We start from the raw sequence: 26030 nt of genomic DNA, 5'->3' as shown, positions 1-26030 counted from the left end.
ATCTGGCATTCGTCTGCCTAAACGACTAACAACTGATAGTGTTTCTTGTTTAAATTTCCCAAGGTTTGGCCAGTCTGCCTGACCAAGGAAAGGTTATAGCCTGCTTGCCTCAAAATACAAGAAAGTCGCAATCTCTCAAGCATGCTGTGGTCCCCATGCTGTGGTGTAGCTGGTTAAGCTACACAAACAATGTTTGACCAAATACAAATGTGTGGCGCTGAGAGTAACACCACAAAAGTTATACAACAAGTGGGGGAGGGGTAAAGTTTCCTTGCTTATCTTCTCATTCCAGTGTGATTATTAACCTGCCACAACCGTTGATGCAAAACATTTGGAAAACATCTCTGACTGTTTCACTGCAACCTGCCACGTGCAGCCAAGTAGCCTCCAATATCAGCGCTGGCAGAGCATTGCTTTGTATCACAGGATATTAGAAAGATAACTATCTGAAGGTTATAAGTACAAGTTAATTGTTCTGCTTTCAATAACTGCTCTGAATGGGACCCTAAACGGCAGGATATTCCAAAATCCTGACAGTCAGAAAGGGAGAAGGTGGGTCAAGCAATAGAACAGAGTTCTGGAAAGTAACCAGGCATCATGCTGTCTGTTTTAATGATGTATAGTTATAACAAATGTTTGATTTTAATTATATATTGTGAAATGTTAATTTAAAGTGTAATTTTATACTTTTATGTTAGTTTTATATATGTTGTAAGCCGCCCTGAGCCACTCGGTGGGAAGGGCGGGATATAAATCCCAGATAAATAAATAAATAAATAAATAACCCATTGGCTTCCTTTCACTAAGTGAAGCTCTTGAATGCTGTTTTGACTTCTCAGGGTCAGTTCTTCAGTTTGCTTACCTGATCACAGACAAGAAAGTGAGGAGATAAAGCTGGCTAGTCAGTTTGCCTCTTAAAGACAGGAATAACGTAAAGCTCAAAACTGAAGGTCTGGCTACTGCTGTTCCGCTTCAAAAGGCTCTGGCTATCTCTAACATTCCAAGATCTTATAGGAGTAGGAAAGAGCAGGAGTTCAGCAGCACTGTAAAGGCTGACAAAATTTGTGGCAGCTTTCATGAGTCACTACTCACTCCTTCAGATACCAAAATCTATAGATACCAGATATCCAAGATCTAGATGAGCTTCCTTGAATTAGGCTAATGAAAGAGTCTGACCAGATCTGTGGAAGACTTTGTAGTTCAACCCCGACTTCTCCAACAAGTACCCAATTTGCTCCCTTTTCTAACCGCTCAATACTTCCCACCCCACGCTGGGTCACTTGCAAGGATTAAGGCAGGACTTACTTGGGTTAGGTGGGAAGAGGGTGCAGCTTTTGCAATGAATGATCTCCTTAGCCACTGGCATATCTGGTGGGATTGGTGGCGGCACTATCCCTAAACCAGGCATCATGGGATTGATTGGTGGGATCCCAGTCATCATCCCAAGGGTGGGGTCAAAGTCTGAAAGAGAGAAAGACCAGTGAGGCAGACTGTGACTGTGAGTGTTCCACTCGGAGCAGCAGCTCCGGAGCCCCGGTTAAAATTCCAAGCAGGTTCTGCGACTGGTCAAGTTGAAAGTCCTAACAGAATCCTGCAAGGTGCACAACATTCACTGTAAAATCCTTCCTTTTCCTGCAGTCTTGCCTACCACTCTTAATCAAAAAATGCAACAACTGAAGGATCTTGTGAATGATAGGAACCCTAGGGTTATATTCAAATTAGCTAAAGTTGGCTGGCTTGCCACCAGAACTAGAAAGTTACTCATAACTCTGAAGGGTAATAGCTAGGCATTTTCTTTCTTTCTCTCTTAGATGGTAGTTTTTAAAATGTTTAATCCCATTATAAACTGTATGTGTGTTTTATAATTGACTGTAGCGATTTTACCTCCGTTCTCTCAGCACAATTCATACGGGTTACTGTAACCAGCATTGGTTTTATCTGTATTGTTTTTGCTGGATTCTGCTGTGAATAAACTTAAAGCTTCCAAGCAGATTCTGCAACTGGTCAAGTCAAAATACCCACAATACCTGACCCCATCGTCTGATGAAGTGTGCTTAGAGAGCACATGAAAGCTTACGTTCTAAATAAAACTTGGTCTTAAAGGCGCACTTGACTCCTGCTTTGTTCAACTGCTTCAGACCAACACGGCTGCCCACTTGGATCGGTCAAGTCAAAAGTCCAAGATCCTAGCAGAATCCTGAGGGAGGTGAAGCTGTTTGGCAGACCAAATCATCCTGCACTTTTTACATCTGAAAGGCAGGTTGTCAAATCAGAAAGTATCTAGAAGATCTGTTCACAAGACCTGGCTGAAGTCTGATAGTGGTTGGGAGGTTGCTGATTCATCAGCACCCACCATCACCACCCCATACTATTTTCCTCAACTTGGAGCTGTTACTTGCCTTCCCAGGGGCAATGTGCACTTGTTTGAACTGACACACAAGGAAGGACAGAGCAAATCCCAGCAGGATTTTAAATTGGCCCCCACCCCCTCTGCAGAATTGGAGGATAAATTAAATCAGAACTGTACGGCACTTTGAACATTCAAAGCACATCATAAATTAAGTACTATTAACAGCGCTCGCACTGATAATCTTTCACCACTGGAACAGATGACTGGATAATTAGCTATGCAGGAACATCAGTGTTAAGCTAGCTGGCAGGGGTCCAAGAGTGTGCTTGCCAGCTCACCACTGGGAAGCACACTGCCTATTCTGAGGAGATTCCCCCGGATAAAGAATCTGGGAAATCTCCCAGACCTCGTGTCAAGGCTTGGAGAGACTCAGACAGCAGTAAGCTTTTTCACTGTATTCTGAACTTCTCAAAGGCTTGATACAAGAGGCAGAAGCTCCCATGCTCAGCTCATAGCTGGGGAGGAGAACACAGCCTTGCCCCCACTCCTGCCACCTTGGATCACCTTCATGTCAGAGAAATGGGGCAAGCAGATTTTTTTTCCCTACCCAGCTACAAATGCCAGCCAAAATCTGCAGACCCCTGCTTACTTGTCTGCCAGTACTTTTGTTGCCGCCTGAAGAGCAAGTGTACTTCAGAAAGCGGCCTGAACTTCAGCAAATGGAGATGCCACTGTATCATAAGAGGAGAGAAAGAGCAAGACCCAAAGTAATGGACTAAAATATAGTGTGTGAGTTTTAGACTAGGACGAGCAAAACACAACAAGTATCCAAATCATAAAGAGGAGATTTACTCTGGCTTTTTTTTTAATTTCAAAATTTTCTTTATTGAAAATTAAAACTCTGGCTAATGGTTGAAGAAATCTCACTTGGTTACAGAACAAGCATTTTTCTGTCTTGGTATCTCAATAATGCAACTTGTTTCCTGAGAAATACAAAGGAATCAAGCAGCACTGGCTGCACTTCCTTCATTAGAATCTATGCTCTTTTTGGTTCACATTCTTTAATTTTTTAAAAAATGTATACGGTATATATTATACAGCACAGGCATGTAAGAATAAATCAGACACAAAACATCTGAACGTAAAATATACAATACTCTCTCCCTGTTTTCATTATCAAAGCAGTTTGAGTAAGAAAAGAAATCAATACCCTAATTTGACATAATGCAAATGCCTCTTCTCTTAACTTGCTTCTTAAAATTAAAATATACTTCCCAAGATATTTGTGTATAGGGGGAGTCCCTTCCTAGTCTTTATATTCAGTAGCAACCATAATTGGGAATACTGAACCTTACTGAAATGGGGAGGAGTTATTTTTTCTAGATGGAGTTAAATGAAATTCTCTATTACCCTAACACTTCTCCCATCCTAGGATTCACCCTCCCTCTCCTAAATCTATGATGGTGAATTCAAACCTCCAAAGAGGAAAGGGGCAAAAAGAAGAAAAGGCTGAGCCAGGGCACCCTCCATTCCCACAAGCTCCCTCCACCCCCGCATGAGTCACAAACTGTCCTCCTCCCATCAAGGATCCAACCCCACTTTCCCAACATGGTTCACATACTCTTTTGACCCAGGAAGCAGGGCTGAGCCAAGACAATGCATAAATTCTGTAAACGTATGAACATTAACCCCCCCCCCTCAGCAGGACTTTCTTTGTGTGTGTGGGGACAGCAGGAACTCATTTGCATATTAGGCCACACCCCCTGACGTCACCATTGTTTCACATAGGGCTTTTTGTAGAAAAAGCTCAGCAGGATTCCATTTGTATATTAGGCCACACCCCCTGGCACCAAGCCAGCTGGAACTGCATTCCTGCTAAAAAAAAAAGCCCTGCCCCTCAGTATTCCCAGAGAACAGTCTTGCTAGAGTTATTTGCAGTGGCTACACTTGATCAAGAGCAACACCTACCAGGCAAAATTGGATCTCCTGTTATTCCCATTGGGGCCATCCCTAGATTATTCATTGCAGTAGCCCAGGCTGCTGGGTCAGACATGCCCAAATCCATCGGAGGAGATTCAAGATTCAGATTGTGAACGGTGTCTGCAGAGAGCACAATTGTTACCAAACAAATTAGAGAGCTTACAATGATCAACACCTATGCAAATGAAAGCAATTTTAAAAAAAGAAATCAGGAACAATAAAATGGGCAGTAAAAGAAACAGAAAACAAAGATGTTCCGCCCAGCAACAACAAACTGCATTCCTTAGTAAAAAGCAGAAGTCAATTCCAAGGGACACAGAGGTACTTGGCAATGTTTTCTAAAAGCAGATCTCCTGCCAAACGCCTCCTCAACTGCCCTATCTCACAATATGTCTGGTGGACAACCCTTCAGAGTTCTCATGATCTCCGCTACTGATTCTTCTGTTCAACAAGGTTCCCATAGCCTTTCCTGAGGCTTTTGATTGCCCTCTTGTAGCCAGAAAAGCCTCGGGGGCAGAATGCCCATGGGGGAATTGGCAGCCCCCAGCACACCCATCTCATCAGCCTCTGTGGGATCGGTGCTGGCTGGGTTCCAGGTCTTTTGACCTAGTCCATATGTGAAAGGACCTGAAGCTGGTCCTGTTTGGGTCTCCTTATAAATATGCATGCTTCTAGCATCACATAACATCATCCTAGCATACTTAAGAACCTTAATGTCCAGCATAGGAACTCTCCTCTTTTTTTCAAGTGTCCCTTCTACTCTTTGGAGGATACTTCTGGTTATTCACAGCACCAAAATAAATACTGTATTTGCATTCATATAATTCTTTAAATTTCATATAATATAAAGTTTCATATAATTTTTTGTTCTGATCAAGACTTCCTTGACTCAAATTGCACTCCTTCATCAACCTAACTGCCTCTGTGAAAAGTATCTCTTTGTACAGCCAGAACTGACTGTTTCATGCCCTGAAGATGCTTTCTCAAGCTCAGTGGTATAATAAGTACTTTTGCTATTGAATATCAACCAGACCAACAAAAATAAACCCTCCCTGACACAGACTCATCCCAACTGAAGCACGCACACAGCTGTGAATCTCTAGCTTCTGGCTATCAGGTGACAAGTAACCGAAGTCCCAGAACTCCTTGCCCCTGGCACAGAATGATCCAGAAATAACAAGATTTCTTCACACTCTGAGGAAAAGGCCCAGTTGTATCTTTTTGGATCCCCCCTTCATAGCCAGAAAATCACTCAGGGCACAAAATACCACTTCTGGTGCCACCCAGCCTACCTGAAGGTAGAGTTGTCCTCTGCCGCTTGTGGCTTGCCTCATCTCCATTTTCAGCAGGATCAGCCCTGTTATTATACTGCAGGGACTTCTTGTTGCCAGGGTCAAAGGGCAGTTGGTTGAGCCCTAAGAGAGACACAAAGGTAAAGAATTCACTGGGAATAATCTTAAATATTTGAGCCTTGAATAAAGCATAGTCATAAGCAAGTACAAGTCTAGTGCTTTTCACAGTTGGGTCCCATTTAGGAAAAACCTGGAGTGAGAATCATCACACCATTGACCTCCCAACAGTCCCCTAGGAGAGAAGCTGTTCACTGACAGCACTAGGGCAAACTGGTATTTGTCTCTCTAACCTAGGGTGACCATAATGTCTGAAGGCCAGCCAGGGACACTGGGGGGGGGGGGGTGCGCGCGCAAAGCGCGTGCGCGCCGCCGGAAACAGGAAGTGACGTCACAGCACTTCCTGTGACGTCCCCAAAAATCCCCCAAATATCACCGCCGGAAACAATTTTGTTCTCAAATCCTGTACATACTTCATCAGTATATGGGATAAGGCACTTTCTCAACTGTGCTGCATAATGCAGCCTATTTATTTTGTCCTGTTGGCTCTGTTGGCTCTATCTGCGCCACCTTCATCACTTTCGGGGTGTGGATCCCCCAGTGGGGTGGTCTCCCGACTCCCTCCGCTGACTGTTTCTGATAGCCCTGCGCCCCCTCTTTCATTTGATATGTGTCCCGTGCGGGTGCCACCCTCCCGCCGGGAGATGCCGCAAAGTTATAGAGTGTTTCGAGCCCGTCCCTGTGGCATCGGTCCCATCGTTGTGGGACCCAGGGGGCCGGCGCAGCGGCACGCCGAAGCAGCCTGTCACTAATAACACCGGTCAAGATGCAGGACAGGAACCTGGAAGTGACCGACAGGCTGCTTCAGCGTGCTGCTGCGCCGGCCCCCTGGGCCCCACAATGATGGGACCGATGCCACAGGGACGGGCTCGAAACACTCTATAACCCCTCAAAAGAACAGCAGTCTAGCTCGCTTCCCCCGAGCCCTGCCGCCATAAGCCTCAAGGGGGCTCATTTTGCGGCATCTCCCGGCGGGAGGGTGGCACCCGCACGGGACACATATCAAATGAAAGAGGGGGCGCAGGGCTATCAGAAACAGCTGGCGGAGGGAGTCGGGAGACCACTCCACTGGGGGATCCACACCCCGAAAGTGATGAAGGTGGCGCAGATAGAGCCAACAGAGCCAACAGGACAAAATAAATAGGCTGCATTATGCAGCACAGTTGAGAAAGTGCCTTATCCCATATACTGATGAAGTAAATACAGGATCTGAGAACAAAATTGCACTAGAAGACACAAACACAAAGCTCCCTTACACTGAATCAGTGCTTGGGTCCACCAAAGTCAGTATTGTCACATAAGAGAAGCCCTGTTGGATCAGGCCAGTGGCCCCTCCAGTCCAACACTCTGCGTCACATAATAACATAAGAGAAGCCCTGTTGGATCAGGCCAGTGGCCCATCCAGTCCAACACTCTGCATCACATAACAACATAAGAGAAGCCCTGTTGGATCAGGCCAGTGGCCCATCCAGTCCAACACTCTGCGTCACATAACAACATAAGAGAAGCCCTGTTGGATCAGGCCAGTGGCCCATCCAGTCCAACACTCTGCATCACATAACAACATAAGAGAATCCCTGTTGGATCAGGCCAGTGGCCCATCCAGTCCAACACTCTGCGTCACATAAGAACATAAGAGAAGCCCTGTTGGATCAGGCCAGTGGCCCATCCAGTCCAACACTCTGCGTCACATAACAACATAAGAGAAGCCCTGTTGGATCAGGCCAGTGGCCCATCCAGTCCAACACTCTGCGTCACATAAGAACATAAGAGAAGCCCTGTTGGATCAGGCCAGTGGCCCATCCAGTCCAACACTCTGCGTCACATAACAACATAAGAGAAGCCCTGTTGGATCAGGCCAGTGGCCCATCCAGTCCAACACTCTGCGTCACATAAGAACATAAGAGAAGCCCTGTTGGATCAGGCCAGTGGCCCATCCAGTCCAACACTCTGCATCACATAACAACATAAGAGAAGCCCTGTTGGATCAGGCCAGTGGCCCATCCAGTCCAACACTCTGTGTCACATAAGAACATAAGGAGGGAGGGAGGGAAGGAAGGAAGGAAGGGAGAAAGGGAGGGAGGGAAGAAGGGAGGGAGGGAAGGAAGGAAGGAAGGGAGGGAAGGAAGGAAGGAAGGGAGGGGAGGGAGGAAGGGAGGGAGGGAGGGAAGGAAGGAAGGAAGGAAGGAAGGAAGGAAGGAAGGAAGGAAGGAAGGAAGGAAGGAAGGAAGGAAGGAAGGAAGGAAGGAAGGAAGGAGGGAAGGAGGGAAGGAAGGAAGGAAGGAAGGAAGGAAGGAAGGAAGGAAGGAAGGGGGAGGGAGGGAAGGAAGGAAGGAAGGAAGGAAGGAAGGGGGGAGGGAAGGAAGGAAGGAAGAAAGGAAGGAAGGGAGGAGGGAGGGAAGGAAGGAAGGCAAGGGAGGAAGGAAGAAAGGAAGGGAGGGAGGAGGGAGGGAAGGAAGGAAGGGAAGGGAGTGAGGGAAGGAAGGAAGAAAGGAAGGAAGGGAGGAGGGAGGGAAGGAAGGAAGGAAGGAAGGAAGGAAGGAAGGAAGGGAGGGAGGGAGGGAGGAAGGAAGGAAGGAAGGAAGGAAGGAAGGAAGGAAGGAAGGAAGGAAGGAAGGAAGGAAGGAAGGAAGGAAGGGAGGAGGGAGGGAAGAAAGGAAGGCCGCCCCCCGCCCCCCCCCCCCGCTTTCGGCCCCCTTACCTTATTCCAGGGCGGCGGAGTCCGGCGGCGGCGGCGGCGGGGAGTCCTCCGGCGGCGGCCTCGCGGCGAGGGAGGGAGGGAGCTGCCGGCGCTGGCCTCCAGGGACCAGCGCCGGCTGCTCCGCGGCTTCCCCGCGGCCTCCGCTGGTCCCTGGAGGCCCTCCAGAGACTCTGGAGGGCCTCCAGGGACCAGCGGAGGCCGCGGGGAAGCCTTCGCTGGCCGGCGCTGGTCCCCGAAGGCCTTCCAGAGGCTCTGGAAGGCCTTCCGGGACCAGCGCCGGGTGCCCCGCGGCTTCCCCGCGGCCTCCGCTGGTCCCTGGAGGCCCTCCAGAGACTCTGGAGGGCCTCCAGGGACCAGCGGAGGCCGCGGGGAAGCCTTCGCTGGCCGGCGCTGGTCCCCGAAGGCCTTCCAGAGCCTCTGGAAGGCCTTCCGGGACCAGCGCTGGGTGCCCCGCGGCTTCCCCGCGGCCTCCGCTGGTCCCTGGAGGCCCTCCAGAGACTCTGGAGGGCCTACAGGGACCAGCGGAGGCCGCGGGGAAGCCTTCGCTGGCCGGCGCTGGTCCCGGAAGGCCTTCCAGAGCCTCTGGAAGGCTTTCCGGGACCAGCGCCGGGTGCCCCGCGGCTTCCCCGCGGCCTCCGCTGGTCCCTGGAGGCCCTCCAGAGACTCTGGAGGGCCTACAGGGACCAGCGGAGGCCGCGGGGAAGCCTTTGCTGGCCGGCGCTGGTCCCGGAAGGCCTTCCAGAGCCTCTGGAAGGCCTTCCGGGACCAGCGCCGGGTGCCCCGCGGCTTCCCCGCGGCCTCCGCTGGTCCCTGGAGGCCCTCCAGAGACTCTGGAGGGCCTACAGGGACCAGCGGAGGCCGCGGGGAAGCCTTCGCTGGCCGGCGCTGGTCCCCGAAGGCCTTCCAGAGGCTCTGGAAGGCCTTCCGGGACCAGCGCCGGGTGCCCCGCGGCTTCCCCGCGGCCTCCGCTGGTCCCTGGAGGCCCTCCAGAGACTCTGGAGGGCCTCCAGGGACCAGCGGAGGCCGCGGGGAAGCCTTCGCTGGCCGGCGCTGGTCCCCGAAGGCCTTCCAGAGGCTCTGGAAGGCCTTCCGGGACCAGCGCCGGGTGCCCCGCGGCTTCCCCGCGGCCTCCGCTGGTCCCTGGAGGCCCTCCAGAGACTCTGGAGGGCCTCCAGGGACCAGCGGAGGCCGCGGGGAAGCCTTCGCTGGCCGGCGCTGGTCCCCGAAGGCCTTCCAGAGGCTCTGGAAGGCTTTCCGGGACCAGCGCCGGGTGCCCCGCGGCCTCTCCGCGCCTCCGCTGGTCGCTGGAGGCCCTCCAGAGTCTCTGGAGGGCTTCCAGCGACCAGCGGAGGCCACGGAGAGGCCTCCACCACTGCCGCCGGGCCCCGCGCGCGGGCGGGGAAGGCGGGAAGTGAGGGAGGGAGCGTCCCTGCGCGTGCGCAGGGGCCCTGCGCAGGCGCAGGGACGCTCCCTCCCTCACTCCCCGCCTTCCCCGCCCGCGCCCGCGGCCCACCGGCTCCGGGGCTGCCTAAACCGGGACCTTTAATGGTCCCGGTATAGGCAGCCCGGGATCCGGGATTGGGTGGCCAGATCCGGGAATGTCCCGGGAGACCGGGACGGTCTGGCCACCCTACTCTAACCACTGTCTCTTACCTTTCTTCCAGTTTTCTAAAATGCTTTGATGGACTCAGAGAGGAAGAATTAAAGAGTTCTGGAGCACATGAAAATGTGTGCACAATACGCTTGTTCCATAAAGGCTATCTTACCTTTTTATCATTAGATGAAATTGCTCTCCCTTGGAAAAGAACCTTGATAAAACTATGTTTTTTATCTTTTTTGTCTCCTCAAAGCAGTCAGAATATATTTCAAAAAGAATTGGATTCTTGATGTCATTTTAATGAATGTATTGCTGTATTGCTTGTATTAGAATCATAGAATCACAGAGTTGGAAGGTACCTTTAGACCAGATCATCTAGTCCAACCCCTACACAATACAGGAGATTTACAAATACCTCTCCCCACACACATCCACTGACACCTGTTCCATACCCAGAAGATGGCAAGAAAACCCAAACCCAACCCTCCAGAATCCCTGGAAAATGGCCTGGAGAAAAATTTCTGCCGAACAGCATTTACCTGGACACGTTAAGAAAGGGCCATTCACTGATAACAAGCAGGGCCTTTGCCCACTGACTAGGGGATGGCTACCTGGTCTGAAATCCAGTTGTGTGTTGAGGTGCTAAAGAACACTTTGAGACACAAACTTTTAGGATCTGCCTGTGATATAAGCCAGGCATCAAAACATTCTCAGACCAGCTGTCATAGCTGGTAAGCGGTACAAGAACAGAGGCATCCCAGCACTGCAGGGCTTTAAAAGCAACTGAAGGGCTTCTCCGCCTAGCACACTCTTACAGAAGTCCTTGCTTACAGGGTAATAGAGAAGTGGGATTCTAAAGAAAAGAAGCATTTTTTTGAGAGGGCACATGCCGGAGTGAGTTGTTGTGAAGGAGCTCTGCCCTTTCACTGCATCTCAAGTAAACTTGACACTCGATGACAGAGCTTTATGAGATCCTGTCAGGTGTTAAATCCTACGCTAATCCCAAAGCCCCTAGTGAGTGAAGTAGCAACGAGCCTCAGCCATCCCTGAGATGGTTGAAGAGTCATGGGCACTTCAGAATGATAAACATTTTTTACAAGTGCATTCCCAACATTGTCTGGCCTGCATTTCGGCAACAGTCTTCTCTCTTGCCCAAGTACCAGCAAAATTCAGAAGCCTTTTGCATCAGCTTAGAGAAGAGGTCCAGGATGGGCTTGTTCCTCATATAAACACTTAAGCGGTACGGAGAGGATAATAATTTAGAAGAAAATAAAGAGGTTTGCAGAGAGCATTTTAAAGCCCTAAAGTGGTATGGCTCCTCCAGACCTGGCCCTCCCTGCTGATGGTGTTCTGGATCCAATTTGAGGTGCTGGAGGCTGCCTTTAAAGCCCTAAAGTGATATGGCTCCTCCAGACCTGGCTCCCACTGCTGCTGCTGGTGTTCTGGATCTGATTTAAGGTTCTGGAGGCTGCCTTTAAAGCCCTAAAGTGGTATGGCCCCTCCAGACCTGGCTCCCACTGCTGCTGAAGGTGTTCTGGATCCGATTTAAGGTGCTGGAGGCTGCCTTTAAAGCCCTAAAGTGGTACGGCTCTTCAAGACCTGGCTCCCACTGCTGCTGCTGGTGTTCTGGATCTAAGGTGCTGGAGGCTGCCTTTAAAGCCCTAAAGTGGTATGGCTCTTCCAGACCTGGCTCCCACTGCTGCTGCTGGTGTTCTGGATCTGATTTAAGGTTCTGGAGGCTGCCTTTAAAGCCCTAAAGTGGTATGGCCCCTCCAGACCTGGCTCCCACTGCTGCTGCTGGTGTTCTGGATCTGATTTAAGGTGCTGGAGGCTGCCTTTAAAGCCCTAAAGTGGTATGGCTCCTCCAGACCTGGCTCTCACTGCTGCTGATGGCGTTCTGGATCTGATTTAAGGTTCTGGAGGCTGCCTTTAAAGCCCTAAAGTGGTATGGCCCCTCCAGACCTGGCTCCCACTGCTGCTGCTGGTGTTCTGGATCTGATTTAAGGTTCTGGAGGCTGCCTTTAAAGCCCTAAAGTGGTATGGCCCCTCCAGACCTGGTTCCCACTGCTGCTGCTGGTGTTCTGGATCTGATTTAAGGTGCTGGAGGCTGCCTTTAAAGCCCTAAAGTGGTATGGCTCCTCCAGACCTGATGGACCAACATGTTTCCCTCTCTAAAAGTGGAGTTCTTCAACTGGTGACCTGGTTGTGGTTGCTGGCTCCCCTGCTTCACCTAGCATCCAACAGTGTGAGGGTATTCTTTTTTGCTTTGGGAAGCCAGCTGTCTTCCATTTGACTTTCAGGTAGGTTTGTTTATCTGGGCAGCTTTTAAGAGCTTTTTGTATCATGTTTTAAACGGAGATTTGTTAATGCTAATGTTTTTACTGTTAATAGCTGCCTCCAGAGATCACCTCCAGAGATCCATGATGATCGTCCTTCCCAAAACCAACTCCAGGAGGATTCTCCTTCCTAAAACCAATAGGAAGAGGGTCATCCTTCCCAAAACCAACAGCAGTTCAATAGGGGCCTGATTTGGTACACTCAGGCCCAGCTTGAAGAGGCAAAAGCCTCCACCCACCGTTTTAAACAGAAAGTGCAGGCTGACAGCTGGTTGCCTGAAACTGGAGCCAAGAAGGAATTTTTCCCTGTGTTCCCAAATTGGCCGTGGTGGACGCAGGTTTTTCGCCTTCTCTGCACTGCCTTTTTCAAAACTCAAGACTTATCTACATCTCACACTCTCTCCAGGTTGGCTCCCTGGCCTGGAAACAGTGTCCTGTGTAGTTAGGCCCAGATGAGAACATGTGGGTGTTTTATGGCTGCCTCTTGAAATTTATTCAATAAAGTTGATTAAATTAGATATATTTCTGTTGTGTCTTTTTTTTATGTCAGGGATGCAAGTGTCTTCTTTTGTTCTAAAATCTTAAAATCTCAAAATCTGCAAGTGTCTTCTTTTGTAGAAGGGTGGGGACTTGGCTGCAATCCTCAGTGGACTGAGTGGATTCTGGCACTTCCATTTCACTTTAGATTCAGTCCCACTATCTTCCTGTGGACTTGAACAGAACAGAACCCAAGGAGAGGAGAGGAAGATAGTCCATTTCTCCCCCCGGGTCTATAGGTGCTGCGGGAAAAAAGCATTCCAAGCATCTGTGACATTGCCAAAAAGAGAAGTTTGTTTCATTAGTCTGGTCTATCAGATACTGTGACTCAGTTACAGGGGGAGGGTGGTTCATCAGAAGAATTTCCCAGAAGCCTTTGCTAAAGTTTCCGCAGATTTTAATAGAATCCAAACCTTAACTGTTGACAGTTCTTCAAACAGAAGAACAGTTGCCTGCTTTTCTCTCCCTTAAGGAGTATCGGGGTGGCTTATAGTCACCTTCCTTTCCCTCTCCCCACAGCAGTCACCTTGTGGGACAGGTGGGGCTAAGGGTGCTGAGAGAACATGGAATGGCCCAAAGTCACCCAGCAGGCTTCCTGTGGAGTAGGAGGAGAGAATCACTACACTTCCAACACTACACTGCTGGTTCTCTTTCCATCTTTCTACTCACTGAGATGGACATTCTTTCCCCCCCTCATAAGAGGATGTGATGGTTCTGCCACTAAAACCTCTTGACAAAAATGTATGCACACTCCAACTTGTCCATACTTGCTTGGATTAAGAAGATCTTAACATCCAGGCCCATGATTCTATCAGTCGAAGTAAAAAAAAATTATATATTGATAGATTTTTAAAATATATATTTTTATTACAAAGTATATTTAATAAGAACAGATACTGGCCCTGGGGATAGTCTCCATGAGGCATCAAATTGTTCTGTGACAACCAAAAATGACCATTGTTGACCTTGACAAGTGGCCATCAGTGGTCAAATAAAGGATAGGACATGATGTCTCCAGACATTACAATGCAACAGTCTTCTCTTATGAACTGACCAAGTCGAAATTCTTAATGGATTATTGTTGTGACCAAAGGCAAAGATATTAAGCAGAGGCCTCATTCTTGATAAGTTTGCTGCCATGGTTAGGTACAGTTTCCTATAGTAATTATTCGATTTGTGTACCTTTCTCACTTGATCAGAAAAATTCAATGCAGCCAGGAGCCAATAGTGATGTTAAAGTATTATTGCATCACTACTGGCTCCTGGCTACATCAAACAAGGTGATAAGGGGGAGGGAGCTTTGACCTCTGTATCCTGTTTGTAGGTCATCCAGCAATCTGGTTGGTCACTGTCGGAAATGGGAGAATAGATTAGACCGGGGTGGCTAAACTTGATTAATTAATGTAAGAGCCACATAAACAAAATATCAGATATTTGAGCAAGCAGGAAGGAAAATAGATGGGGAGGGAGAAGGGAGAGAGATGTGGAAAGAAAACAACTTTAACTTTAAATATATTCTCCAAGCCACCAGCTGGTTTGACTTGGTTAAGTGATTTAAAGAGAAAAATGCCTTTTCCATGTCAACTGACGAGGTGGTGGGGGCTTTGAGAGCCACACAATATGTGTGAAAGAGCCACATGTGGCTCCTCAGCTGCAGTTTGGCCACCCCTGGATTAGATGGACAAGAGAAAAAAAAATACAAACTGCAATTGAAAGTGCAAAATAAACACCAAAAGACAATTACTTATCAAAATTGTGTATATCTTATTAATGAATGTAAGGAAAAGAGGAAAACCTTATTCACCAAACTATATCACATACAATTCAAAGGCAAGAAATGTCACATACATAAAGTGCCAACTATTCAAAACTCTGTCCAAAGTAAATATCCAAGTCCATGAGACCATATGAATGTCAAAAGTCCAAAGAACCATTCAAAGATGTCTGAATCCAATAATAAAACCATTTGGTAAGGGAACAAGCAGTTTGGAGTAGCTCTCTCTTGTTTTAAAGATATCAATCTTCTTCCTCAGCACAGGTAAGTCTTTGGACACACAAATAATAATATAATAATAATAATATTTTATTTTTATATCCCGCCCTCCCTGCCAAGCGGGCTCAGGGCGGCTAACAGACATGGGAGTCCCATGATTCATAAAAACAACATAAACAATTTTAAATATATCAATTACAAATAAATTATTTAAATAGATAAAATATATAAAATAGGTGCTAAATTACTATAATCATAATGTACACAGGATGGCTAGATGTCCGCTCGTTGGATTAATCAGGTTCTATCTCGAAAGCCAGCTGGAAAAGAAATGTTTTGCAAGCCCTGCGGAATTGGTTCAAGTCCCGCAGGGCTCGCACCATCTCTGGAAGGTCGTTCCACCAACGAGGGGCTATCACCGAGAAGGCCTGCTCCCTAGTAGCCTTCAACCTAACTTCTCTTGGCCCAGGGATTGTTAGTAAGTTCTGAAAACTAGATCTCAGTGCTCTCTGGGGCACATATGGGGAGAGGCGGTCCTTTAGGTAGGCAGGTCCTCAACCATATAGGGCTTTAAAGGTGATAACCAGCACCTTATAGCGAACACGGTATACAACCGGCAGCCAATGCAGACTCCGCAGCCCAGGCCGTGCAGGTTCCCACCGTGGTAGTCCCTCCAACAGCCTGGCCGCCGCGTTCTGGACTACCTGAAGTTTCCGTGTTCGGTACAAGGGCAGCCCCATGTAGAGGGCATTGCAGTAGTCTAATCTCGAAGGGACCGTTGCGTGGATCACAGTTGCTAGGTCGGTGCGCTCCAAGAAGGGAGCCAACTGCCTCGCCCTCTTAAGGTGAAAGAAGGCGGAACTAGCAGTGGCGGCCACCTGGGCCTCCATTGATAAGGAAGATCAATCCCAGTAGGGCAAAAGTCTCAGTAAGGGGTAGGAAAAAACAACAACCTGGGGTCACAGTTCATATAACAGGAAATACAAACACTGTAATATGATGGCTTACACATTTAGTGAAACTTTTTAAAAAGTCATGTAAAACTTTTGTACGCATTATAAAGTACTACTAATTTACAAAGAAGGGTCCAACCAATGAGCACCCAGATATGAGCTCATTTTGTCAAAAGCCTTCCTCAGGAGCAAAATGCCACTCCTGAACCTAGTTCATCTCTTAAAATGATCATATTTAACGTGCATTTAAGTGGAAGAATTACATATAGTTTCAGCCCACAATAACTTTGATCAATGTTATACTGTGTCTTATACCATTAAGAAAGAGATATCCAACACCCATCTGCATGGAGTTACCTAGAATAGTTTTCTTTAAGTAGAGTTAGTTTTCAAGCTTTTTGTAGAGAACATTTTGCCATCAAAATTCAGAAGGCTTTTGCATCTGGTTAGAGAAGAGGTTCAGGACTGGCTTGCTCCTAATGCAAATATAAACACTAAAGTGGTATTGAGAGGTAGGTTCTTAAAAATAATGAATTATATATTTTAAAAATTATTCATTTATTTTTTTTAAAAAAAGCACTTCCATTCAGCTTTGTGTTGTATCTTGTTATAATTACCACAATTTATTCCAGGATGAGAAATTTTGAAGAAAATAAAAAGGCTGCAGAGAGCATTTTGCCAGCCAAATCCAGAAGGCTTTTGCATCTGTTTAGAGATGAGGTTAAGGACTGCTTTACTCCCAATATAAACACTGAATTGTAATAAGAGGCTGATAAATTTGAAGAAAATAGTAATACTCTTGAAGAAGACTTTGACAAAATGAGCCTACATTTGGGTGCTCACTGTAACATCATCAAGATGGACTTCTCTTTGTAATATTATACTGGTGTACTTCTCTATAATGCGACAAAAGATTTATATTATTGTTGTAAAAAGTTTAACTAAATGTGTTAGCCAGCATATCACAGTGGAGTTTTTTTTTTTATTTCCTGCAATATAAACTGTGATCCCAGGCAAGACAGAAATTTGAGCTGGTGATGTGTAATATAAATTATGAATTCATACTGAAACACCCTCCTTAAAGAAGCTTCTTCAACTCAAAGGCAGGCAACAAGCCCACCCTGGGCCCAATAAAGGTATTTCTGCTGCCTGCTGAGGACTGGGAAAAACAGGGGGTGGAGTTGCTAAGCAACAGGCAGACCACAAAACAGAACTGGTGGGCTGCATTCAGCTTGGCAGGCCACAAGTGTGTAGGTCTGGAACATACTAATAAGGAATACTGGTGAGCACACCAATGTGCTGCTGCAACACTTGCCGGTGATATTTAAAAGACGTAATATTGAGATTCAATTAAAGTGGGGGTCATGTTAGCAAAGGGTTAGCAAAAACAAAGTGATATACATGACAAGAAAGGTGGGGGGGAGGGATAGCATTGATGCCTGCATGCTGTCTCTTCCAGGGAGCATAAAGAAGTGTGTGCAAGACTAGAAAGAAGCTGTTGCCTGCCCCCTTGCTTCTGGCTATGTTCACCAAAGTCCATGCAATGCCACTTGGCGTGGCTCACCTGGAAGAAAGGTGGGAAAGCAGACAATGATCACGGCTGAGAAAGGCCAGCTGGAAAGGAAGTTATTACAGAATAAAGGGGACTTTGTGTGCATTATTTCCCCAAAATAAACAAAGGAAAGAAAAGGATTTAATTCTATCCATTCTCTTAATCCTTGAGAATGTACACATGCTGACTCAAGCTCTTTCCACCTGCATAGCCATATCTGTCTTTCAAGACAATGTACATACATCTCAAGATGACTCCAAGAAGGATCTCCCATTCTAGCCACGGTTCCCTGACAGAAACAGATCCAGGATCCTCTACACAAGCCAAATTACAAAGACCAGTAAAGGGACATTCCAAACAGTATCAAGGAGAAAAAAAGAGTTATCTTGTGCCCTCTGAACAAACAAACCACACTGCTATCTAGAAGTGGCCACGGTCAGAGACAGAATAGAAGTTTAAATCAACGAATGGTTCACTGTAATAGAATGCTCCTTATCAGATACTTGCTGAATAGCCTTAATCATCATAACCTAATTTGGGGAACTCTGAAAAGAGCTGATGATGATTTATCTGTAATTGGACAAGCTGGATACAGCCAAAGCTGTGGGAGCCATGCTCTCTATCAGCTCCCACTTTCCAAGCTGCAAATGAAAGGAATGCAAAGCAGGTGTAATGTGATCACTGCTCTCTAAGCCAATGAGGAGCACATTCTGGAAGCATTACAGCGGATTTAAAAATTAAATTTATTGGCAACTGGAAATACTATCCCAGGCTGCTTAGTCACAAGGAAGAATGTTATTAGCATTGGCTGGAAGGTGCAGTTTGCACAAATGAAAAAAAGAAAGAAAGAATGCCAAGTAGCCTGTCCAGATGATCAGTGCTTCTGCCATAACATTAAGGCACATCTTATACTGCATACTTATATTGGCTTTATATTAGTTTAGTGTCTCCAAAAAAATCACTGGGATTGTATCTCATGCAGGTGCTGACAATTTTATTTGAAAGGTAGTTGCAATCTTTTTCAAAGAACTAAAATTCCCATATTTCCCTGGATATACAGAACACCTACTAAGCCAGTTTAAGCCTATGATATAAATACACCTTTAGCCTTGGAGGAACAATCTTTCAAGTCCTAGGTCAAAAGGAAATCCCATAACAAATAGAGTGGCAACACTGCCAGAAGAGGAATTTCTGAGCTGCTGTTGCTTTAAAGACTTGATAACATCTTCTATAGGGTAGGAGAAAAAGTGCATATCATTGGCTTGCAAAGAAGATGCAGGTAAGAATTGAAATTGACTAACTCTTCAGCTTTCCTGTGAGTTTCTGGTCAGTTCCACATTGCCCAAAAGTCCAATTCAAGTCACAAGGCAAAGGATGCTTCCATATGGAACCTGTTCCAGTTTGGCATCGAAACTGGAGCACGTTTTATGGAAGCATTCCTATACAGTCATCCCCTTATGGTCCACTTCGTGAATTTTCATCTACTTTGCTCCAATCTTCTGCAAAGGTGATTTGATATCTTTTTGGAAAGACTGCAGTCAAAGCACATTTGTGTTCCAAGTGAAGGCCCAATTTGTTTAGAGTTTCACCATACTACTTGCCTCAGCTGTCCACAGCTGTCACTCACACCTCTCTTGTAACATCAGAGGACTTTTTGAGGGCTTTTTAGAAAACTAGATCATTGTAGTAGTATAGTGCTCAATTGCCAAGATTACTAGCTCCTCTGAATTCCTAGGTTTCATTTTTTTAAAGGAAGTCTTTACCTCAGGGGTGTCAAATGCACAGCCCACAGGCCAGACCCTGCACACCAAGGGCTTTAATCAGGCCCACAGGGCTATTTTCTCCCCCTCTTGCCCTCAACCTTTGAAGTTCCAATGCTGCTGAAGTTCCCAGCTCCTTCTTCCTTGTCTTTGCAGGCTGAAGAAGGAAGCAATTCTGGGCTTGCAAAGCTGCAAAGAAAATGCGAAATGGACTTTCTATTAAGGACTCTGTGCCCAGATAGACAACTGAGACCACCTCTGGGAGGAGTCTATCTGGGCACAGAGACCTTAATGGAACATCCATTCTGTGTTTCCTTGCAGCTTTATCTGTGCTACAACGTATTTTAATTGAGTGGAGCTCAGTTTCACTTTTCAGCATTACGGCTAGTTAGAAGCTGTTCCTTGCTGGAGTTGTGTGACCTGGTAAATAAAGGGTTGATGCTTTGAGACAGCATGTCTCCACTGAATGGACCTTAGAGCTGGTGCCACAGGGGGATATTACACTGAAAAGCCATTGCCAATCTGAGCAGACCTGGGGGCAGGATGGGGGGAAGCTTGCAATGCCCAACCATTTCAAGTTTTCCTATGCCCAGAACATTTTAAATTTTTGGCTTACATTTTTAGTTTCTGCTGTGATCCTTGTGCTTTTTCTTGATGTTTTATTTTCAAAATTGAACTGCCAAATCCCACTATTCCCCCACTTTTCCATTTTAAACAAAACATCGCAAAAGTTTCAAGCATGTTTGTATTTTAAGTAAAAAATATATTTAATTGTGTTTCTCTATATCCTTTATAAAGTTTATATCCTCACTACAAGGCATTACATTTTATGACACTCATGATATTTATGTCAGATCCGGCCCTTATAACAAATGAGTCTGACACCCCTGCTTTAGCCCTTTTTATCACTGAGATATGGCAACAATTATAATACTACAGTGCTACAGCAATCTAGCAATTACTATTTTTTTAAACCCATGCAGTAGTGCAGAAAAAGGAGAATGCCAGGGAAATTGTGACTGGTTTATTTATGTTCTTTATTTATACCCCCTCTTTTCTGCCCATTGTGAACCCCAAAGCGGCTTATATTGTTCTCCTCTCCTCCATTTTATCCTCACAGCAATCCTGTGAGTTAGGTTAGGCTGCAGAAAGCATGACTGGTCCAAGGTCACCCAGCATACTTCCACAGCAGAATGGGAATTCAAACTTAGGTCACTCAGATCCTAGTCTGATACTACAACTACTGTACCACATTGAAGTGTATAAAACTCCTGTGTGGACAATCCACTGCCAAAGTATTCATGGTGGTGGCAAAAGAGAAATGGAGAATCCCTGATTTGCGGATGCAAAGTCTGAGGGCTTCCTTCTAGCAATACAATGACATACACTCTGCAGCTCACAGAATAGAAGCCAAGCAACAACAAAATGATGCAATCAATGATCAAAGCACAACCATGTGCCTCAAGAAAATACAATTTAAAAACTCAGTATACAGTATTAACCCAGTCCCAATAAACTGTCTGAAAAAGTTACTGCTACTAGAGGAATATTTAACTGATCCCTTTACTGTTCAGCTCAAAGTCTGTATAATGCTTTATTGCTGCACAGACCTTTCAAAAGTCATCTTCTACATATTCTGTATCCAACATAATTTTTCTGATGTCTATATAACACTTTGTCCAACATATCAGAATCTAAACATCATGCATAAGACATGCCACAAGTTTCCTTTATTAACCGCATATTACATGGATGTCAGAGGCCAGCTAAGAGGACCATACACTCAAACCCACAAGGCATGTTTAGGAAGCATAAGCTACCACAAAGGGAGAGGTAACATACAGTAAGCTTGCCAGATTTCACCATCTTGGCCCTCACAAAGTAATCAGAACTTCAAAAATTCACAAGTCATAAAGCATTTCCTTGTCAGCACAAATTGCATTAAAAATGGCGCTTAATTCCCAACTTAATTGAGACCACTCCAGTGATGTTTGCGGTATTTATGGCATCTTTTTCCTATTACATTGAAATTTGACGCCAAGGGTGATCTATTTTCCTGCAGCCTTCTTGCATGCGTAAATGGTTTGTTTCCCTCTCAGGCCACAGACAGGAATGAATAAAATATCATCATTAGTTTACCAATTTCCCATTTAAACACCTATCAAAAAAGAAGCAATTTAGAGTTAAAATTCTGAGCCCTCGTCAAATTTCATCCTATACTACAAAGAAACAGATTTGAATGGAATAGCAAAACAGTGAAACGGAAAAAGTTGAAAGTTCTAAGTCTTCCCTCCCCCTCAAGAGAGAAACTCTCATGACTCTAGAGCAGAACTGGAAGGTGAAAAGCCAAAACGCAGAGTTAAGCAGGTATTGAGTTTGCCAGCTGAATAGGAAATGCTGTTGATTTGATTTAAGCATTCCAAGTTTAACTGAGCTCTTGTTGAACCCCTTAGAATCCAGGAGACAGGAACTCAGACAAAGAATCATGCTCAACAGCAGGTATTCTGACCGGAGCACTGCTGTCTCTTGACTATTGATACCTGTTTGTTTAACTCTGTTTACTGATCGATGATAAAAAAAAGAAACATAGTGGAGAGGAAAACCTACTATTGCAGAGCTCATGATGACAGAATTCACACCATACCTGTGAACTGCACCAGGAACATGAGGAGGTGCTGCCAAGAGTGTTCCTTCAGTCCCACTGTGCGTTAAGTTGCTACCCGCTCTCCTCCGTTAACATGAAACGACCAGCACCAGTTCATACATGAGGCGTCTAGAACAAACCGAGGGCCAGCAAGCAGCGTAACAAGAGGAGAGCTTAACGTCAATAAAGCTATCACAGCAAGCAATTGGAAATGCTCGGATGCTACAGAGGAAAGGCATGGAAGTCTTATATATATGCGGGTGTTTGTAAATGAACTGCTGCCCACTGCGGCATCTGTCCCTGTCAATCAGTGGCGAGGGACGCTCCAAGCCTGAATCCTGGAAATCAAGGGGAGGTGGCCCAGAGAGCAGGTGGCTTAAAACGGCCTGCTCATCTGTGAATGTGCCAAGGATTTGGGAGCTCTGGGCGCTGAGAAGAAGCCTGCAGCTGACAAGCCTCAACTTCATGCAAGCAGTCACCTTAGCAGACAGGAATGCAACATTGTAGTAGGAAGGCCTGACAGGAAGAAACCCATTGCTCTTTTGTTCTGATAAAACTCACAGGCAAGAACCCTGTTTTTAGATTCTCCTGTGAGTACTGATGTTGCACTTCAGAAGGTTGTCCTAAGCAGAGCTAGATCCTTCTCACTGAAGTCAAGAGGCCTATTAGCTCTGCTTGGGATGGCAGGGTCACTTTGCTGCATGCTGTGGACATTCTCCTAACTACTTGGGATGGCACTGAAAGACTGTTGCCCAAGAGATATTCAAAAGTAACGTGAAAAGATGTTCAGGACCTTAGAATTATCATATTGGGGTACAGCTGATCCCTTCCTCGAGCAGGAGAAAGTTTCAAGGATTACAAAGTTTTCCTACCACAAAAGGACATCTCTCCCCTACACATAGTACTAGTCTCTAGGCAGTACAAGAAACCAGTTTATTGCAGATTTATCAAATGCTTTACTAATCTAATACAAAATATACTGGATTTGATTAGAGAATGTTAATACATTCTGATACAAAACATCTGGTTTTTAGAAAGGTAAGGTAAGCAAGACAAACCTTTTCCGCAGGGCTTTCTTTTAATTCACAAGGGCAGCTTTTTGTTTTGGTGTTTAACTGAGTCTTCTTGACTAGTTTTGCTAAATGCTGCATTTTACAGTGTCTGTGGCATGTTGTAAGCTGCCTTGAGTCTTTGGAGAACACAATAAATAATATCTTATGAAATTAACGCTAATTTCAAGGGGTTGTTTTGTTTTTTTGCAGCTCTTACAGTTGGTATGCATGACAATTGATTACAGATTAACAGACACAACCAAACTTCACTCTACAGTCCACCCTATCCTTTAACAAGAGACAAGTAAAAAAGAAACAAGTGACTAGCTTTCTTGGACAGAATACCCAACATGCAGTTTTTGTTACAGAAAAGCACTAAGACTTCAAGTAACCCTGCAAGTCGCATGATCACTTCTAAAGGCCTTCCCTCCATAACTCTGCGGTGACTTAATATTATGGGACAGTCTCATTCTGCATCTGCATTTGTTTTCAAAAGATTTAATGTAAGTTATCTTTTTGTAATTCTGACACCAACCCTGTAAGTTATGTCAGTATTATGGAGAGTTTTAGGACTTTAAGACTTAAGTCACTGTTTTGGAAGCCATGGTTAGATGCTTAAGACTTAAACTAAAAGAGAAATCAGATGAAGCAGAAGAACCGGTAGTTGTGAGAAACAGATGTTCCTGAGGGGAGTAATCTAGCGTGGATGGGGTCACACCGACTTTGCTGAGGAAGTGAATAGTTTGCATGCGCTCCTGGACCCAGCCTTATTTTTTGGAAAAACAGGCCAGTGCTTAGGTCAATGAGCGTTTTACTTGATTCATAATTCCATGACCTCTATATTGGACTACTGCTATGCACTCAGTATGGGACTGCCTTTGAAGGAACTAAGAAACTTCAGCTTGCATAAAATGCAGAAGCCCAGCCATTGGTGGGTGTAGGTCAGTAGACAAACACCTTTCCAAATTCAGAATAGCATAGGTTGCCTCTTTGTTTCCAGATGTGACTCAAGGTGTTGGTTTTAACATTTAAAACCTGTACAGCCTGGGGTCTGCATATTTTGAAAAATGGCTTCTCTCTATGCAGACCAGCTCACGAGCCTGCTTCTAGTGATTCTTCTCTTCTGGGAGAGTCACTCACACACTCACTTTCTCAGATTTTTCATCCCCCCCCTCCCCTGCTACCACAAAACTCAAAACGGGTCATAACGTAATACAGATAACAATAATAAAATACAGCTATTTAAATGACGCACAACCCTTTTATCTTTTCCAGGGGTAAATTCAAACTAGGGGAGATGGGAAAGTAGGGGGAGGAAAGGAAAAGGAATCTGTCCAACAATATTTCAGATGGCAAGGTCCACTTAGCCTCAATGATAACAGATGTCTATTCCTGTGTAGAGACCCTTTCTTTGGAACAACCTACCAGAGGACATGTGAGGGATCTATGCTCTGGTTTGGTTCCATAATCTATGGAAGGCATCTCTATTTCAACAAGTTATGATTGGCTTGTTCTTAGCTGCTGGGTATGAAAAGTCTTCTAACTTTTAATTAGTGACAATTGTGATCTAATTATTATTTTGTGGAACATACAGTGTTTTTAACTTTGTGAGACCTTATATTTCTGGAAGATGCATCATACAAAGAAGCAGTGGTATTATAAACCTTCTCTTAAACAGGGCTTTTTTGGAAGAAAAAGCCCAGCAGCATTCATTTGCATTTTAGGCCACACCCCCTGATGTCACCATTGTTTCATATAGGTCTTTTTGTAGAAAAAGCCGAGCAGGAATTCATTTGCATATTAGGCCACACCCCCTGATGCCAAGCCAGCGGAAACTGCATTCCTGCTCAAAAAAAAGCCCTGCTCTTAAATAAATAAAGCTACCCAAACAAAAAGGCAGTATCTACATTTTTAATTTAAATAAATAATATCAAATAAGCAACAATATTATCCCCATATTGCAGATAAGAGGAGAGAGAGAAAAGGCAGAAAGAACAAGTAGATCGCTGGAGACGATGGAAGCTCACGGGTGACCTTGGGCTAGTCACACTCTCACCCTAATCTACCTCACAGGGTTGTTGGAAGGATTTATTTACTTACTTAATGAAGTAAATGGATAAAATGGAGAATGACATCAGCTGCATTAGGTCCCCTATGAAAGATGCGGTATAAAGGGAGCAAATAAATACCTACTGGTACATATTTAACCCTATAAAGTAGGACAGCGCTATCATCCCTATATGGCAAGGGGGAGGCCAAGATAAAGTAGCTACTCTAAGGCCGCTTTAAAGAGCTCACCGTGAGTTGCTCACCTAGAGATTAAACTGGACCAAGAACGTCCAGGTTCGTAATTCGCTCTCGCAGTTTCACGGGCAAAACAACTGGGGTCGCTCAGCGCTTGAGGAGAGCCTCGCGCTCTGCACCTGCTCAGAGACATTCTTGCAGGCCGAACACTAGCACTGAAAACAGCTTCCAGGGCTGAGTTTACCAACAGAGTGGATGTGAAGAGAAAAGCCTCCGCCCCCTCCCCCGTTTAGATTTCAGAGAGAACCCCCGGATGGAAACGGCTAAACAGGCCGTTGGTGATTCCCATGACAACCGGAGCGAGGCGACCCAGCGAGGCCGCCCCCCCTCAAGGCAGAACTTGGCCCCACCTTCACCTGGTTGCCCAGCAACGCCCACCTGCTGGCCCCGGGGCCCGCCGTCGCCGATATTCCTGAAACATCTGCAATCCGGTCTCGGCCTCTTTTCTACGTCCCAACCTGCGGGACACTCAGGCACTTCACGAACCCCACCCCCAAGCGACTTACGAGCTGTTCCATTCGCTGTCGGTCGTTAGGGGCGTGGCCCGAGAACCGAGAGTACTATGGGAATTGTAGTTTCTTGCGTCCGGGAGGGTTCGAAGATCGTGGACCAAAGGAAAAACTGCCCTCCACTCATTGTGATTGTAATTTAGGATAATAGTGTAATTTAGGGACTCCTCTGGGTTGCCATGGCAATTTTCCCTGAGCAAGACCTGCAATGCATAAATGCAATCAGATTTGGGAGATGTAGCCCGAGGAAGGGAGGGACTTCAGTTGTGTATAATAATGCCATAGAGTCCACCTTCCAAACCGACCATTTTCTCCAGGTGAAATTATCTCTGTCACCTGGAGATCAGTTGCAA

General features: G+C 45.9%; 2 protein-coding genes across 4 annotated transcripts in view; one reads left to right on the top strand and one right to left on the bottom strand.

The window, feature by feature from the left end:
- RPL36A (ribosomal protein L36a) overlaps nt 1-5854 on the top strand; it is a 63304-nt gene extending 57450 nt beyond the window's left edge. The window contains exon 6 of the mRNA XM_060249967.1: nt 5839-5854. The gene's annotated coding sequence lies outside the window, so the exon portion shown is untranslated. The remainder of the gene's footprint in view (nt 1-5838) is intronic.
- ENOX2 (ecto-NOX disulfide-thiol exchanger 2) overlaps nt 1-25671 on the bottom strand; it is a 46019-nt gene extending 20348 nt beyond the window's left edge. Inside the window, exons 1-4 of one of the 3 annotated variants that reach the window (XM_060249962.1) lie at nt 25547-25671; nt 5623-5745; nt 4319-4450; nt 1306-1461 (exon numbers count right to left, since the gene is read on the bottom strand). In XM_060249962.1, coding sequence (XP_060105945.1) covers nt 1306-1461; nt 4319-4450; nt 5623-5745; nt 25547-25589 — 454 coding nt within the window. In that variant the 5' untranslated portion in view covers nt 25590-25671. Of the gene's footprint in view, nt 1-1305; nt 1462-4318; nt 4451-5622; nt 5746-21812; nt 21919-25518 lie in introns of those variants that run through there. The other 2 variants (XM_060249964.1, XM_060249963.1) reach the window with 2 other exon arrangements.
- Nucleotides 25672-26030: the final 359 nt, after the last annotated feature.

The sequence above is a fragment of the Heteronotia binoei genome, chromosome 11, assembly GCF_032191835.1.
Source record: "Heteronotia binoei isolate CCM8104 ecotype False Entrance Well chromosome 11, APGP_CSIRO_Hbin_v1, whole genome shotgun sequence".
Classification (NCBI taxonomy): Eukaryota; Metazoa; Chordata; class Lepidosauria; order Squamata; family Gekkonidae; genus Heteronotia; species Heteronotia binoei.
The sequence above is the reverse complement of the archived record's forward strand: the minus strand, read 5'-3'. Positions and strand labels throughout refer to the sequence as shown.